The sequence below is a fragment of the Chiloscyllium plagiosum genome, unplaced genomic scaffold, assembly GCF_037043375.1.
Source record: "Chiloscyllium plagiosum isolate Xiang-an unplaced genomic scaffold, Cpla_swu_hap1 HiC_scaffold_4, whole genome shotgun sequence".
In the NCBI taxonomy this organism is placed as follows: domain Eukaryota; kingdom Metazoa; phylum Chordata; class Chondrichthyes; order Orectolobiformes; family Hemiscylliidae; genus Chiloscyllium; species Chiloscyllium plagiosum.
This window is the reverse complement of record NW_028270142.1, coordinates 148,348,365-148,365,744: the sequence shown is the minus strand read 5'-3', so window position 1 is coordinate 148,365,744 and position 17,380 is coordinate 148,348,365. Positions and strand designations below refer to the sequence as shown.

At 55.7% G+C, this 17,380-nt stretch overlaps 1 protein-coding gene across 2 annotated transcripts in view; it reads right to left on the bottom strand.

Moving 5' to 3' along the window:
• The window catches only part of LOC122548787 (nucleolar transcription factor 1), an 87,081-nt gene that overhangs the window by 51,849 nt on the left and 17,852 nt on the right, over positions 1 to 17,380 (bottom strand). The window contains exons 1-2 of one of the 2 annotated variants that reach the window (XM_087986782.1): positions 3,776 to 3,899; positions 605 to 715 (exon numbers count right to left, since the gene is read on the bottom strand). In XM_087986782.1, coding sequence (XP_087842908.1) covers positions 605 to 665 — 61 coding nt within the window. In that variant the 5' untranslated portion in view covers positions 666 to 715; positions 3,776 to 3,899. Of the gene's footprint in view, positions 1 to 604; positions 716 to 3,775; positions 3,900 to 17,380 lie in introns of those variants that run through there. The other variant, XM_087986780.1, reaches the window with a different exon arrangement.

Below are 17,380 nucleotides of genomic sequence, written 5' to 3'. Positions count from 1 at the left end.
TTCTTCCCGACCTCTCCGCCCCCACCCCAGTCTGACCTATCACCCTCACCTTGACCTCTTTCCACCTATCACATTTCCGACGCCCCTCCCCCAAGTCCCTCCTCCCTATCTTTTATCTTAGCCTGCTGGACCAACTTCCCTCATTCCTGAAGAAGGGCTAATGCCCGAAACGTCGATTCTCCTGTTCCCTAGATGCTGCCTGACTTGCTGCGCTTTTCCAGCAACACATTTCCATCTCTGATCTCCAGCATCTGCAGACCTCACTTTCTCCTCCTATATGACCCAAGGCCAATTGAACAAATCCTTCTGAAGAGCAGACGACTTGTCACTGCTCTTGAAAGGAAACAGATGAAGGAATAAATGCTTAAAACGGAACAAACCAAATGGACAAACAGCAAGCAGTGGAGCTCAGGGAGAGTTCATTCAGAGAGAGAGGTCACAAGGTGAGGTTAAATTTGAAAGGATGGTGTATGAATTACTACTCTATTCAATTCCGCAACTTCTCAACTCCTGAAATCATTTTTTGAAATGAGACTAACTGCTGCCTTGCACACTACCTCCACATTCCTGCTCCCCCTTTGCAGATTGTAGCGGTGAATCTTACCGGCCTCTTCCTTAATGGAGATGGTCTGGACAGACGTGGAAACCACTGAGGCTCCATTCATGGTGTCAGCTGCTCCCTCCGGCACCAATCTTCTCACGTTCCACCTAAAGGCTGGACGAATCAGGAAAGCAGTGTGGTTAGTTCAGCACTGGTGTCAGCAGCATATGTCTGTAACCCAGTTGTTTATTACCAACTGTTGGCAATACTGGAGAGAAAGACTATGGTACACAAAATACTGGGACAGACAGATAGCTGGCAACCAAGGAAGAAATATCATGAAGTAGTTTCAATGTAAGGGGAAAAGTAATAAAGTCTAAATCAGGAATACAATACGCAGCAGCAGTTGTGGAAGCAAGGTCATTGGGGACATTTAAGAGACTGCTGGACATGCATATGGTCACAGAAATTTTAGGGTGCATACATGAGGATCAATGGTCAGCACAACATCGTGGGCTAAAGGGCCTGTTCTGTGCTGTATTGTTCTATGTTCTATGATACATGTGGTAAAGAAGATCGGAGAGTTACTGCTGCAGATCGCAAAGTGAAAATTTGACATGTGGCTACAACACAGATCTGGTTCAAGAAAAGGAAAGACTGGTGTATTAAATATTGATGTATACAACGTGTTCAGGAAAGATATGATAGAAAGTTAGAGAGGGATTGTTGGTCTTGGAGTAAGAGGATATTCCAAAGGGGTCAAGGACAGAGTCCATTTGGTGTAATGACATTGCTCAGTACAGTCTGTAGCCAGCAACTGGTGGGAAGGATGTAGCAGGAAACAAATTGCAAGAAAATTATACACAGGTGCAAAAATTATAAAGTAGTTACAATGGGGGTTTTAATTACCCAAATACATACTGGAAAATTAGTTACGTTAAGGGCAAAAAAAGGGGCAAGAACTCCTAAATTCTCATTCCAATTGATATTTTCATTCCATTGAGAAATAAGGCTCTGCTAGACCTGGTTCCTGGAATGAAGTGGGCCGAGTGGATTAAGTATTAGTAGGGAAACATTTACGGAACATTGTATTATAAGACTAGATTGGCTATGGAAAAGAAAAAAGGAGCAATCGAGATTAGAAATAATTAACTGGGAGACAGTCAACTTAGATTTTAGTTCTAATTGTTTTGGGTGATGAGGGCATTGGCAGCATTTACTGTTAAGTCCCAAATGTCTTTAAGAAAATGGCAGGATTGAAAGGCTGTAGATTACGTGGTTTACCTGGCCCTGCCAAACTGGATTCAAAGGTTGGCAGGCAAAACCACTGAACATTAAGCTACCTTTAAAGAGTAGAAAGTCAGGGTACAATCTCACAAGGAGGAAAAGTAGGACATACACATCCACAGTTCTCAAAAAAGACAGAGATAGAGTGTAAGGTGAAGAACAAAAACTGGGCTCATGAAAGATATCAAGTAGATCATATAATGGAGAACCAAGCTGACAGAAGGTGCACAGGGAACTGAAAAGCAAATATCAGAAGCAAAGAGAAAATATGAGAAGAAACTGGCAACTAACAAAAACTTCAGAAGTCCTCAATAGTCATATCTGAAAAGGCGATAAGGAGGAGGAGTGGGGCCAGTTAAAGATTTTTTAAAAGGGCATTTACACATGGAGATGAAACTCAGCAGGTCTGGCAGCATTTGTGCAGAGAAAGCATAATTATTGTTTCATCAGAACTAATAACAGCCAGGAACATGTAGTATTTATACTGAAAACAAGGATGGCATGCCTGGGGAAGGTGAGTGGATAAGTGGAGATGGAGCGTGAGTGAGAGAGAAATAGCTACGAAAGGGATAGGCTGACAAGGAGATTATTGACAGGAGGCCAGGACAGAAGAGAAGCTTAATCAGTGACAATGGCAGCTGAGAGTAGAACAAAATGGGTAGGTTGTGATAGAAGTAACAGGACGAAGAGTGGGTGAGAATGGGTTGGCTGCACTGAAAGCAGCCCGTTTCATGACAGAACCAGGATCTGCTGATCTGGTTCATCTCTACCCCCCCCCCACCAACTTTAGGATGAGTCCTCACCTCCACGCTCACCTCTCCACTGACCTTGTCTTCAGCATAAATACCTCATTTTCCGAGCTGCTTTCAGTTCTGATGAATAGTGACAGGTCTCAAAGCATTAACACTGTTTTCTCTCCACAAATACTGCCAGGTTTGCTGAGTTTCACCAGAAATTTCTGTTTTTCTTTCAGATTTCCAGCACCTGCAGTTCTTTATTTTATTTAAACTTTGAGGCTGGGGGCATTGCAATGGTATTTAAAGTTAAAAATCAAATAACACCAGGTTATAGTCCAACCGGCTTATTTGGAAGCATGAGCTTTCAAAGCAGAGCAGTGCTCCGAAAGCTGGTGCTTCCAAATAAACCCATTGGACTATAATCTGGTGTTATGTGATTTTTAACTTTGTCCATCTCAGTCCAACACCAGTTCCTCCACATTATGGTATTTAAAGCACACCCTGCATCTTTATTCATCAAGGAAGACTACACTGCTCAGGCCACAGAGGAGGAGGAGCTAGTTATTCAGACACACAGAGGACTTAAAATTGATAAGAAGATGGTTTTGAATAGTCTGGCTTTAATTGAACTTGATAATGCATCAGGCCTGGATGATATGCATCTAAGGATACAGAGGGAAGTCATCGTGGAAATTGTGAAAGCACGGACTATGATTTTTCCATCATCCTTAGATTCGGGGTGGTGCCAATGTTTTAGGCACTGCAATTGTTACACATTTGTTCAAAAAAGGATGTTAGGCCAATCAGTTAAATGTTGGCAGTAGGGAAGCTTTACAATGTGATACTTTGAGACAAAATTAACAACGTCTTGGACAAATGCAGATGAATTATGGAAAACGAGAATGACTTTGAGGGCAAATCCTTTTCAGGTAACCTGTGAGAGTCTTTTGATGGTATCAACGAGACTAGTGGCCCAGAGACTCAAGTGAATTCTTGGGGAAGTGTTCAAATACCATCCCTACAATTGATGTAATTTAAAATCAAGAAAATCTTAAATTGAAATCTAGATGGTGACTATGAAATGATCATTGATTGTCATTAATAACCTATCTGGTTCACTGGTGTCACTTAGGGAAGGAAATCTGTGTCCTTACCTGGTCTGGTCTACACGTGACTCCAGACCACAGTAATGTAGTTGACTCTTACCTACCTCTGAAATAGCTGAGTAAGTCACTCAGTTCAAAGATAGTTTTGGACAGGCAACAAATTCTGATCCCCTCGGTATTCTTTACCCGATGTTACAATAAACAGCACGTGAACTTCAAAGGGCAGACCTGGTTTGAAAATTATACCTCATTAGTGTAAGGGACAACAGCAACACAGATAATAAATTGACTGAGTGACAGAAAAAATGGAATTCTGGTTAGTGGATTTTTTTTTGGGTTGGCAGGTTTGCTTGGAGTTTTCGTCATGGAGATCTACATGCACACAAAATGGTCTGCATCTGCACTGGTCAAAACAACCACCTTCATTTTCCCAGCACATGTACCACATGCCTCAGCATCCAAAAAGCGCATCTAACATTTTTTAGATGTTCTAAATGTTTCGACCTCTACCAACCATTTTAGGCAATAAGTTCCTGATTCCCAGCAACCTCTGGGTTAAAAATTCAATATCAATGTTTGAACTCTTGCTATTTGTGATATGTATTATGACCAGGCATAAATTCAAATTTCTGATTCAGAACAAGAACTTCAAAATGACAGAAACAGATTGTTGGAAAGTGTGGACATGGCTGATGGAACGAAATGCATAAAATTGTGAAATGATTCATTTTGGTGGGAAACACATGGGCAGACCTATTGTGGGTGTCAAATTTTACAAAGAAGCTGTGAAAGAGTTGGACAGAATACAAAAAAGATTCACAAGAATAACACCAGCGACAAAGAGATTTTAAAGCATTGGAGAAGCTGTGAATGTTTCCCTTAGAGAGTGAAGTGGGAGACGGCATGGGGCAGGGTGACACTACGCACACGGACACACAAAATGGCCGCTGAGCTATAAGTTGGCCACTTGACACACAAGATGGCTGCTAGACTACAATATGGAGAGACAGCAGAACAAACATACATACTGCCTGGGGCAACCAGACTGCCAGCACAATGCACTCACAACCTAGCTGATTAGTTGAAGGCAGGTTGGGAGAGAATACACATGAGTAGCGTATACTGCCTGCCAAAGTGTCTAGGTCCAGCCAACACCTTTGATAGAAATGCTAACTATTTGATACAGACTGAATGCAAAGTGCTAATAGCCAGGGCTGCAGTAATTGTCCTTCTCAGGAAGAGCGATTAACGCCTGTTACTACAGCAATGGACTTCAGCGCAGGTATTGAAACTGACAATGTCTGTGGTGAAACTGATAATAACCGTGCTGAAATGAACAAAGGCTGCACTGGAACTGACAATGACTGCACTGAAACTATCAACGATTCTGTAATATTTAACAACAAACTATGTCACAGAGGCTATAACCTCATCACTGGCCTATTATCTTGCAGAATGTATAAAAGTATCTTGACATGTGCTCCGGGTTGAGAGAAGACTCGCAGCTGACCACTGTGCTGTTGGTGTCTTTCTCTCCCCAGAGCTCCGGTATTTCCTTGTACATTAAACTCTGTCGTTGAACCCAGACACTGATTCCAAGGCTGGTGATTTCCCCCACAAGTTGAAACTTTATTGCTGGAACAGCACAGCAGGTCAGGCAGCATCCAGGGAACAGGAGATTCGACGTTTCGGGCACAGGCCCTTCTTCAGGAATGAGCAGAGAGTGTTCAGCAGGAGAAGATAAAAGGTAGGGAGGAGGGACTTGGAGGAGGGGAGTTGGAAATGTGATAGGTGGAAAGAGGTCAAGGTGAGGGTGATAGGTCAGACTATCGGAGGAGGAGCGTCGGAGGAGGAGCGTCTTATCTTCCGACTGGGAACCCTCCAACCGCAGGGGATGAACTTGGACTTCACCAGTTTCTTCATCCCCCCTCCCCCCACCTTGTCTCAGCCGGATCCCTCCAGCCCGGCACCGCCTTCCTGACCTGCAGTCTCCTTCTTGACCTCTCCGCCTCCATCCTACTCCGACCTATCACCCTCACCTTGACCTCTTTCCACCTATCACATTTCCAACTCCCCTCCTCCAAGTCCCTCCTCCCTACCTTTTATCTTCTCCTGCTGAACACTCTCTGCTCATTCCTGAAGAAGGGCCTGTGCCCGAAACGTCGAATCTCCTGTTCCCTGGATGCTGCCTGACCTGCTGTGCTGTTCCAGCAATAAAGTTTCAACTTTGATCTCCAGCATCTGCAGACCTCACTTTCTCCTCGAAGATTTCCCCCACAACAAGAGTGAAGGCTGAAGTATTTAACAGAGGAGTAGGTAGAAGAAACTATTCCAATTGGTAAAAGGATCGAAAGGAGTGTGCACAGTTTCAAGGTGGAAAATGCTTCCAAGCACTGAGTGGTTAGGATGTGAAATGAATCACCAAAGTGTTTAGTGGAGGCAGATTTTCAATCAAGGCACTCCAAACAGAATTTCACCTTTCTCTGAAAAGGAAGAATGTGCAGGGTTTTGGGGAGAAGGTGGGAGAATGCAAAAAAGGTGAATTGCTCAGTCAGAGAGCCAGACAGAACAGTAAATAGCCTCTTTCAGCAATGTAATTATTCTTTCTTTCCATTCTACGGGTGATGAAACTTAGCAGAGCAGTACTGACCCGCAAAGAAGCGTTGCACTGTTGGAGGGTCAGCACTGAGGGAGCACGCACTGTTGGTGAGGCAGCGCTGATGGAGCACCACACTGGTGGGGGTCAGCACTGAGGGAGCGCTGCATTGTTAGAGGGTCAGTGCTGAGGGGGTGCCGCACTTTCGGAGGGTCAGTGCTGAGGGAGCAGCGCACTGTTGGAGGGTGAGTGGTGAGGAAGGGCAGGACTGTCGGAGGGTCAGCGGTGAGGAAGCACCACACTGTCAGAGGGTCAGGTCTGAGGCAGCGTTGCAATGTCAGAGGGAAAGTGGCACTGTCGGAGGGTGAAAGGAGGGAGTGCCGCACTGTCAGAGGGTCAGCGCAGAGGGAGCGGCGCACTGTCGGAGGGTCAGTGCTGAGGGAGTGCCGCACTGTCGGAGGGTCAGTCCTGAGGGAGTGCCGCACTGTCGGAGGGTCAGTGCTGAGGGAGTGCCGCACTGTCGGAGGGTCAGTGCTGAGGGAGCGCCGCACTGTCGGAGGGTCAGTGCTGAGGGAGTGCCGCACTGTCGGATGCTCAGTGCTGAGGGAGCGCTGCACTGTCGGAGGGTCAGTGCTGAGGGAGCGCTGCACTGTCTGAGGGTCAGCGCTGAGGGAGTGTCGCACATTGTCGGAGGGTCAGTGCTGAGGGAGTGCCGCACAGTCGGAGGGTCAGTGCTGAGGGAGTGCCGCACAGTCGGAGGGTCAGCACTGAGGGAGTGTCGCATTGTCGGAGGGTCAGTGCTGAGGGAGTGCCGCGCTGAGGGAGTGCCGCACTGTCGGAGGGTCAGTACTGAGGGAGTGGGCACTGTCAGAGGGTCAGTGCTAAGGGAGTGCCGCATGTCAGAGGGTCATTGCTGAGGGAGCGCCGCACTGTCGGAGGGTCAGTGCTGAGGAGTGTCGCGCTGTCGGATGCTCAGTGCTGAGGGAGGGTCACACTGTCGGATGGTCAGTGCTGAGGGATCGCCAAACTGTCAGATGGTCAGTGCTGAGGGAGCACCGCACTGTCGGAGGTTCAGGTCTGAGGCAGCGTTGCACTGTCAGAGGTGAAGTGGCACTGTCGTAGGGTGAAAGGAGGGAGTGCCACAGTGTTGGAGGGTCAGCGCAAAGGGAGCTTCGCACTGTTGGAGAGTCATTGCTGAGGGAGTGTCGCATGGTCAGAGGGTCAGTGCTGAGGGAATGTCACACTGTCGGATGGTCAGTGCTGAGGAAGCGTCACACTGTCGGATGGTCAGTGCTGAGGGAGTGCTGCACTGTTGGAGGGCCGGTGCTGAGGGAGTGCCGTACTGTCGGAGAGTCAGTGCTGAGGGAGTGGGCACTATCGAGGGTCGGTGCTGAGGGAGTGGGCACTGTTGGAGGGTCAGTGCTGAGGGAGCGCCACATTGTCGGAGAGTCAGTGCTGAGGGAGCGTCACACTGTCTGAGGGTCAGTGCTGAAGGAGTGGGCAATGTCGGAGGGTTAGTGCTGAGGGAGCGCCGCACTGTTGGAGGGTCGCTGCTGAGGGAGTGCCGCACTGTCGGAGAGTCGGTGCTGAGGGAGTGCTGCACTGTTGGAGTGTTGGTGCTGAGGGAGTGCTGCACTATCAGAGGTTCAGTGCTGAGGAAGTGTCGCACTGTCGGATGCTCAGTGCTGAGGGAGCGCCACACTGTCGGATGCTCAGTGCTGAGGGAGCGCCGCACTGTCGGATGCTCAGTGCTGAGGGAGTGCCGCACTGTCGGATGCTCAGTGCTGAGGGAGCGCCGCACTGTCGGAAGGTCAGGTCTGAAGCAGCTTTGCACTGTCAGAGGGAAAGTGGCACTGTGGTAGGGTGAAAGGAGGGAGCGCCACACTGTCAGAGGGTCAGCGCAGAGGGAGCGGCGCACTGTCGGAGGGTCAGTGCTGAGGGAGTGCCGCACTGTCAGAGGGTCAGTGCTGAGGGAGTGCCGCACTGTCAGAGGGTCAATGCTGAGGGAGTGCCGCACGGTCGGAGAGTCAGTGCTGAGGGAGTGCCGCACTATCAGAGGGTCAGTGCTGAGGGAGTGCCGCACGGTCAGAGGGTCAGTGCTGAGGGAGTGCCGCACGGTCAGAGAGTCGGTGCTGAGGGAGTGCCGCACGGTCAGAGGGTCAGCGCGGAGGGAGTGCCGCACGGTCAGAGGGTCAGCGCTGAGGAAGTGTCGCACTGTCAGAGGGTCAGTGCTGAGGGAGTGGGCACTGTCGGAGGGTCAGTGCTGAGGGAGCGCCGCATGTGAGAGGGTCATTGCTGAGGGAGCGCCTCACTGTAGAAGGGTCAGTGCTGAGGGAGTGTCGCACTGTCAGAGGTTCAGGACTGAGGGAGTGGGCACTGTCAGAGGTTCGGTGCTGAGGGAGTGCCACACTGTCAGAGGGTCATTGCTGAGGGAGCGCCGCACTGTCGGAGGGTCAGTGCTGAGGGTGCGCCGCACTGTCGAATGGTCAGTGCTGAGGGAGCGCCGCATTGTCGGAGGGTCAGGTCTGAGGCAGCGTTGCACTGTCAGAAGGAAAGTGGCACTGTCGTAGGGTGAAAGGAGGGAACGCCGCACTGACAGAGTGGCAGCTCCAGAGGGAGCGTCGCACTGTCGGAGGGTCAGTGCTGAGGGAGCATCGCACTGTCGGACGGTCAGTGCTGAGGGAGCGTCGCACTGTCGGACGGTCAGTGCTGAGGGAGCGTCGCACTGTCGGAATGGTCAGTGCTGAGGGAGCGTCGCACTGTCGGAATGGTCAGTGCTGAGGGAGCGTCGCACGGTCGGAATGGTCAGTGCTGAGGGAGCGTCGCACTGTCGGAATGGTCAGTGCTGAGGGAGCGTCGCACCGTCGGAATGGTCAGTGCTGAGGGAGCGTCGCACCGTCGGAATGGTCAGTGCTGAGGGAGCGTCGCACTGTCGGAATGGTCAGTGCTGAGGGAGCGTCGCACTGTCGGAATGGTCAGTGCTGAGGGAGCGTCGCACTGTCGGAATGGTCAGTGCTGAGGGAGCGTCGCACTGTCGGAATGGTCAGTGGTGAGGGAGCGCCGCACTGTCGAATGGTCAGTGCTGAGGGAGCGTCGCACTGTCGGCCGGTCAGTGGTGAGGGAGCGTCGCACTGTCGGATGGTTACTACTGAGGGAGCGTCGCACTATCGGATGGTCAGTGCTGAGGGAGCGCCGCACTGTAGAATGGTCAGTGCCGCACTGTCGAATGGTCAGTGCTGAGTGAGCGCCGCACTGTCGAATGGTCAGTGCTGAGGGAGCGTCGCACTGTCGGAATGGTCAGTGCTGAGGGAGCGTCGCACTGTCGGAATGGTCAGTGCTGAGGGAGCGTCGCACTGTCGGAATGGTCAGTGCTGAGGGAGCGTCGCACTGTCGGAATGGTCAGTGCTGAGGGAGCGTCGCACTGTCGGAATGGTCAGTGCTGAGGGAGCGTCGCACTGTCGGAATGGTCAGTGCTGAGGGAGCGTCGCACTGTCGGAATGGTCAGTGCTGAGGGAGCGTCGCACTGTCGGAATGGTCAGTGCTGAGGGAGCGTCGCACTGTCAGACGGTCAGTGCTGAGGGAGCGTCGCACTGTCGGCCGGTCAGTGCTGAGGGAGCGTCGCACTGTCGGCCGGTCAGTGCTGAGGGAGCGTCGCACTATCGGATGGTCAGTGCTGAGGGAGCGCCGCACTGTAGAATGGTCAGTGCCGCACTGTCGAATGGTCAGTGCTGAGTGAGCGCCGCACTGTCGAATGGTCAGTGCTGAGGGAGCGTCGCACTGTCGGAATGGTCAGTGCTGAGGGAGCGTCGCACTGTCGGAATGGTCAGTGCTGAGGGAGCGTCGCACTGTCGGAATGGTCAGTGGTGAGGGAGCGTCGCACTGTCGGAATGGTCAGTGCTGAGGGAGCGTCGCACTGTCGGAATGGTCAGTGCTGAGGGAGCGTCGCACTGTCGGAATGGTCAGTGCTGAGGGAGCGTCGCACTGTCGGAATGGTCAGTGCTGAGGGAGCGTCGCACTGTCGGAATGGTCAGTGCTGAGGGAGCGTCGCACTGTCGGAATGGTCAGTGCTGAGGGAGCGTCGCACTGTCGGATGGTCAGTGCTGAGGGAGCGCCGCACTGTCGAATGGTCAGTGCTGAGTGAGCGCCGCACTGTCGAATGGTCAGTGCTGAGTGAGCGCCGCATTGTCGGATGGTCAGTGCTGAGTGAGCGCCGCATTGTCGGATGGTCGATGCCGTGGGAGTGCCGCATTGTCGGAGTGTCAGGGCTGAGCGAGTGTGCACTGTTGGAGGGTCAGTTCTGAGGGAGTGGGCACTGTCAGATGGTCGGTGCTGAGGGATTTGGGCACTGACGGAGGGTCGGAGCTGAGACAGTGGGCACTGTCGGATGGTCAGTGCTGAGTGAGAACCGCACTGTCGGAGGGTCAGTGCTGAGGGAGTGCCGCATTGTCCGAGAGTCAGTGCTGAGGGTGTGCCGCACTGTCGGAGGGTCAGTGCTGAGGGAGTGCCGCACTGTCCGAGAGTCAGTGCTGAGGGTGTGCTGCACTGTCGGAGGGTCAGTGCTGAGGGATTGCTGCACTGTCGGAGGGTTGGTGCTGAGGGAGTGCCGCACTGTCCGAGAGTCAGTGCTGAGGGTGTGCCGCACTGTCGGAGGGTCAGGGCTGAGGGAGTGGGCACTGTCAGAGGGTCGGTGCTGAGGGAGTGCCGCACTGTCGGAGGGTTGGTGCTGAGGGAGTGCTGCACTGTTGGAGGTTCAGTGCTGAAGGAGTGGGAACTGTTGGAGGGTCAGTGTTGAGGGAGCGCCATACTGTCGGATGGTCAGTGCTGAGGGAGCGTTGCACTGTCGGAGGGTTAGGGCTGAGGGAGTGGGCACTGTCAGAGGGTTGGTGCTGAGGGAGTGCTGCACTGTCGGAGCGTCGGTGCTGAGGGAGTGCTGCACTGTCGGAGGTTCAGTACTGAGGGAGCGCCGCACTGTCGGAGTGTCGGTGCTGAGGGAGTTCCGCATTGTCGGAGGGTCGGTGCTGAGGGAGTGCTGCACTGTCGGAGGTTCAGTGTTGAGGGATTGTCGCACTCGGATGCTCAGTGGTAAGGGTGTGTCGCACTGTCGGATGGTCAGTGCTGAGGGAGCGCCGCACTGTCAGAGGGTCAGTGCTGAGGGAGCGCCGCACTGTCAGATGAGTCGGTGCTGAGGAAGTGGGTACTGTCGGAGGGTCAGTGCTGAGGGAGTGTCACGCTGTCGGAGGGTTGGTGCTGAAGGAGTGGGTACTGTCGGAGGGTTAGTGCTGAGGGAGCGCCGCACTGTCGTAGAGTCGGTGCTGAGGGAGTGGGCACTGTCGGAGGGTCGGTGCTGAGGGAGTGGGCACTGTCGGAGGGTCGTTGCTGAGGAAGTGCCGCACTGTCGGACGCTCAGTGCTAAGGGAGTGCCGCACTGTCAGAGGGTCATTGCTGAGGGAGCGCCGCACTGTCGGAGGGTCAGTGCTGAGGGGGCGTCGCACTGTTGGATGGTCAGTGCTGAGGAAGCGTCGCACTGTCGGAGGGTCAGTGCTGAGGGAGCGTCGCACTGTCGGAGGGTCAGTGCTGAGGGAGCGTCGCACTGTCGGAGGGTCAGTGCTGAGGGAGCGTCGCACTGTCGGAGGGTCAGTGCTGAGGGAGCGTCGCACTGTCGGAGGGTCAGTGCTGAGGGAGCGTCGCACTGTCGGAGGGTCAGTGCTGAGTGAGCGCCGCATTGTCGGATGGTCAGTGCTGAGTGAGCGCCGCATTGTCGGATGGTCGATGCCGTGGGAGTGCCGCATTGTCGGAGTGTCAGGGCTGAGCGAGTGTGCACTGTTGGAGGGTCAGTGCTGAGGGAGTGGGCACTGTCAGATGGTCGGTGCTGAGGGATTTGGGCACTGACGGAGGGTCGGAGCTGAGACAGTGGGCACTGTCGGATGGTCAGTGCTGAGTGAGAACCGCACTGTCGGAGGGTCAGTGCTGAGGGAGTGCCGCACTGTCCGAGAGTCAGTGCTGAGGGTGTGCCGCACTGTCGGAGGGTCAGTGCTGAGGGAGTGCCGCACTGTCCGAGAGTCAGTGCTGAGGGTGTGCTGCACTGTCGGAGGGTCAGTGCTGAGGGATTGCTGCACTGTCGGAGGGTTGGTGCTGAGGGAGTGCCGCACTGTCCGAGAGTCAGTGCTGAGGGTGTGCCGCACTGTCGGAGGGTCAGGGCTGAGGGAGTGGGCACTGTCAGAGGGTCGGTGCTGAGGGAGTGCCGCACTGTCGGAGGGTTGGTGCTGAGGGAGTGCTGCACTGTTGGAGGTTCAGTGCTGAAGGAGTGGGAACTGTTGGAGGGTCAGTGTTGAGGGAGCGCCATACTGTCGGATGGTCAGTGCTGAGGGAGCGTTGCACTGTCGGAGGGTTAGGGCTGAGGGAGTGGGCACTGTCAGAGGGTTGGTGCTGAGGGAGTGCTGCACTGTCGGAGCGTCGGTGCTGAGGGAGTGCTGCACTGTCGGAGGTTCAGTACTGAGGGAGCGCCGCACTGTCGGAGTGTCGGTGCTGAGGGAGTTCCGCATTGTCGGAGGGTCGGTGCTGAGGGAGTGCTGCACTGTCGGAGGTTCAGTGTTGAGGGATTGTCGCACTCGGATGCTCAGTGGTAAGGGTGTGTCGCACTGTCGGATGGTCAGTGCTGAGGGAGCGCCGCACTGTCAGAGGGTCAGTGCTGAGGGAGCGCCGCACTGTCAGATGAGTCGGTGCTGAGGAAGTGGGTACTGTCGGAGGGTCAGTGCTGAGGGAGTGTCACGCTGTCGGAGGGTTGGTGCTGAAGGAGTGGGTACTGTCGGAGGGTTAGTGCTGAGGGAGCGCCGCACTGTCGTAGAGTCGGTGCTGAGGGAGTGGGCACTGTCGGAGGGTCGGTGCTGAGGGAGTGGGCACTGTCGGAGGGTCGTTGCTGAGGAAGTGCCGCACTGTCGGACGCTCAGTGCTAAGGGAGTGCCGCACTGTCAGAGGGTCATTGCTGAGGGAGCGCCGCACTGTCGGAGGGTCAGTGCTGAGGGGGCGTCGCACTGTTGGATGGTCAGTGCTGAGGAAGCGTCGCACTGTCGGAGGGTCAGTGCTGAGGGAGCGTCGCACTGTCGGAGGGTCAGTGCTGAGGGAGCGTCGCACTGTCGGAGGGTCAGTGCTGAGGGAGCGTCGCACTGTCGGAGGGTCAGTGCTGAGGGAGCGTCGCACTGTCGGAGGGTCAGTGCTGAGGGAGCGTCGCACTGTCGGAGGGTCAGTGCTGAGTGAGCGCCGCATTGTCGGATGGTCAGTGCTGAGTGAGCGCCGCATTGTCGGATGGTCGATGCCGTGGGAGTGCCGCATTGTCGGAGTGTCAGGGCTGAGCGAGTGTGCACTGTTGGAGGGTCAGTGCTGAGGGAGTGGGCACTGTCAGATGGTCGGTGCTGAGGGATTTGGGCACTGACGGAGGGTCGGAGCTGAGACAGTGGGCACTGTCGGATGGTCAGTGCTGAGTGAGAACCGCACTGTCGGAGGGTCAGTGCTGAGGGAGTGCCGCACTGTCCGAGAGTCAGTGCTGAGGGTGTGCCGCACTGTCGGAGGGTCAGTGCTGAGGGAGTGCCGCACTGTCCGAGAGTCAGTGCTGAGGGTGTGCTGCACTGTCGGAGGGTCAGTGCTGAGGGATTGCTGCACTGTCGGAGGGTTGGTGCTGAGGGAGTGCCGCACTGTCCGAGAGTCAGTGCTGAGGGTGTGCCGCACTGTCGGAGGGTCAGGGCTGAGGGAGTGGGCACTGTCAGAGGGTCGGTGCTGAGGGAGTGCCGCACTGTCGGAGGGTTGGTGCTGAGGGAGTGCTGCACTGTTGGAGGTTCAGTGCTGAAGGAGTGGGAACTGTTGGAGGGTCAGTGTTGAGGGAGCGCCATACTGTCGGATGGTCAGTGCTGAGGGAGCGTTGCACTGTCGGAGGGTTAGGGCTGAGGGAGTGGGCACTGTCAGAGGGTTGGTGCTGAGGGAGTGCTGCACTGTCGGAGCGTCGGTGCTGAGGGAGTGCTGCACTGTCGGAGGTTCAGTACTGAGGGAGCGCCGCACTGTCGGAGTGTCGGTGCTGAGGGAGTTCCGCATTGTCGGAGGGTCGGTGCTGAGGGAGTGCTGCACTGTCGGAGGTTCAGTGTTGAGGGATTGTCGCACTCGGATGCTCAGTGGTAAGGGTGTGTCGCACTGTCGGATGGTCAGTGCTGAGGGAGCGCCGCACTGTCAGAGGGTCAGTGCTGAGGGAGCGCCGCACTGTCAGATGAGTCGGTGCTGAGGAAGTGGGTACTGTCGGAGGGTCAGTGCTGAGGGAGTGTCACGCTGTCGGAGGGTTGGTGCTGAAGGAGTGGGTACTGTCGGAGGGTTAGTGCTGAGGGAGCGCCGCACTGTCGTAGAGTCGGTGCTGAGGGAGTGGGCACTGTCGGAGGGTCGGTGCTGAGGGAGTGGGCACTGTCGGAGGGTCGTTGCTGAGGAAGTGCCGCACTGTCGGACGCTCAGTGCTAAGGGAGTGCCGCACTGTCAGAGGGTCATTGCTGAGGGAGCGCCGCACTGTCGGAGGGTCAGTGCTGAGGGGGCGTCGCACTGTTGGATGGTCAGTGCTGAGGAAGCGTCGCACTGTCGGAGGGTCAGTGCTGAGGGAGCGTCGCACTGTCGGAGGGTCAGTGCTGAGGGAGCGTCGCACTGTCGGAGGGTCAGTGCTGAGGGAGCGTCGCACTGTCGGAGGGTCAGTGCTGAGGGAGCGTCGCACTGTCGGAGGGTCAGTGCTGAGGGAGCGTCGCACTGTCGGAGGGTCAGTGCTGACGGAGCGTCGCACTGTCGGATGGTCAGTGCTGAGAGAGCGCCGCACTGTCGGAGGGTCAGGTCTGAGGCAGCATTGCACTGTCAGAGGGAAAGTGGCACTGTGGTAGGGTGAAAGGAGGGAGCACCACACTGTCAGAGGGTCAGTGCAGAGGGAGTGCCGCACTGTCGGAGGGTCAGCGCAGAGGGAGCGGCACACTGTCGGAGGGTCAGTGCTGAGGGAGTGCCGCACTATCAGAGGGTCAGTGCTGAGGGAGTAGGCACTGTCGGAGGGTCAGTGCTGAGGGAGCACCGCACTGTCAGAGGGAAAGTGGCACTGTGGTAAGGTGAAAGGAGGGAGCGCCACACTGACAGAGGGTCGGTGCTGAGGGAGTTCTGCACTGTCGGAGGGTCGGTGCTGAGGGAGTGCCGCATTGTCGGTGCTGAGGGAGTGCCGCACTGTCGGAGGTTCAGTGCGGAGGAAGTGTCGCACTGTTGGACGCTCAGTGCTGAGGGAATGCCGCACTGTCAGAGGGTCATTGCTGAGGGAGTGCCGCACTGTCGGAGTGTCAGTGCTGAGGGAGCATCGCACTGTCGGATGCTCAATGCTGAGGCAGCTTTGCACTGTCAGAGGGAAAGTGGCACTGTCGCAGGTTGAAAGGAGGGAGCGCCACACTGTCAGAGAGGGTCAGTGCTGAGGGAGCGCCTCACTGTCGGAGGGTCAGGGCTGAGGGAGTGGGCACTGTCGGAGGGTCGTGCTGAGGGAGTGCCGCACTGTCGGAGGGTCAGTACTGAGGGAATGCTGCACTGTCGGAGGTTGAGTGCTGAGGGAGTGCCGCACTGTCGGAGGGTCAGGGCTGAGGGAGTGGGCACTGTCGGAGGGTCGGTGCTGAGGGAGTGGGTGGGCAGCATGGGAGGGTCGGTGCTGAGGAAGTGTCGCACTGTTGGATGCTCAGTGCTGAGGGTGTGTCACACTGTCGGATGGTCAGTGCTGAGGGAGTGGGCATGTCAGATGGTCGGTGCTGAGGGAATAGGCACTGTCAGAGGGTCAGTGCTGAGGGAGTGTCGCACTGTCGGAGAGTCGGTGCTAAGGGAGTGCTGCACTGTCGGATGCTCATGCTGAGGGAGTGTCGCACAGTCAGAGGGTCAGTGCTGAGGGAATGTTGCACAGTCAGAGGGTCAATGCTGAGGGAATGTCGCACAGTCAGAGGGTCAGTGCTGAGGGAATGTCGCACAGTCAGAAGGTCAGTGCTGAGGGAATGTCGCACAGTCAGAGGGTCAGTGCTGAGGGAGTGTCACACAGTCAGAGGGTCAGTGCTGAGGGAGTGTCGCACTGTCAGATGGTCAGTGCTGAGGGAGTGTCGCACTGTCGGATGGTCAGTGCTGAGGGAGTGTCGCACTGTCGGAGCTGAGGGAACGTTGCACTGTCAGAGAGTCAGTGCTGAGGGTGTGGGCACTGTCGGAGGGTCAGTGCTGAGGGAGTTTGCATGTTGGAGGATTGGTGCTGAGTGAGTGCTGCACTGTCGGAGGGTCTGGGCTGAGGCAGAGTTGCACTGTCAGAATGAAAGTGCCGCTGTCGGAGGGTGAAAGGAGGGAGCGCCACACTGTCAGAGGGTCAGCGCAGAGGGAGCGGCGCACTGTCGGAGGGTCAGTGCTGAGGGAGTGCCGCACTGTCAGAGGGCCAGTGCTGAGGGAGTGGGCACTGTTGGAGGGTCAGTGCTGAGGGAGCGCCATACTGTCGGAGGGTCAGTGCTGAGGGAGCGCCGCACTGTCGGAGGGTCAGTGCTGAGGGAGTGCCGCACTGTCGGAGGGTCGTGCTGAGGGAGTGCCGCACTGTCAGAGGGCCAGTGCTGAGGGAGTGGGCACTGTTGGAGGGTCAGTGCTGAGGGAGCGCCATACTGTCGGAGGGTCAGTGCTGAGGGAGTGCCGCACTGTCGGAGGGTCGTGCTGAGGGAGTGCTGCACTGTCCTAGAGTCAGTGCTGAGGGTGCGCCGCACTGTCCTAGAGTCAGTGCTGAGGGAGCGCCGCACTGTCGGAGGGTCAGTGCTGAGGGAGTGGGCAGTGTCGGAGGGTCAGTGCTGAGGGAGTGTCCCACTGTCAGAGGGTCAGTGCTGAGGGAGCGCGCACTGTCGGAGGGTCAGTGCTGAGGGAGTGTCGCACTGTCGGAGGGTCAGTGCTGAGGGAGTGCCGCACTGTCGGAGGGTCAGTGCTGAGGGAGTGCCGCTCTGTCGGAGGGTCAGTGCTGAGGGAGTGGGCACTGTCGGAGGGTCAGTGCTGAGGGAGTGGGCACTGTCGGAGGGTCAGTGCTGAGGGAGTGCCGCACTGTCGGAGGGTCAGTGCTGAGGGA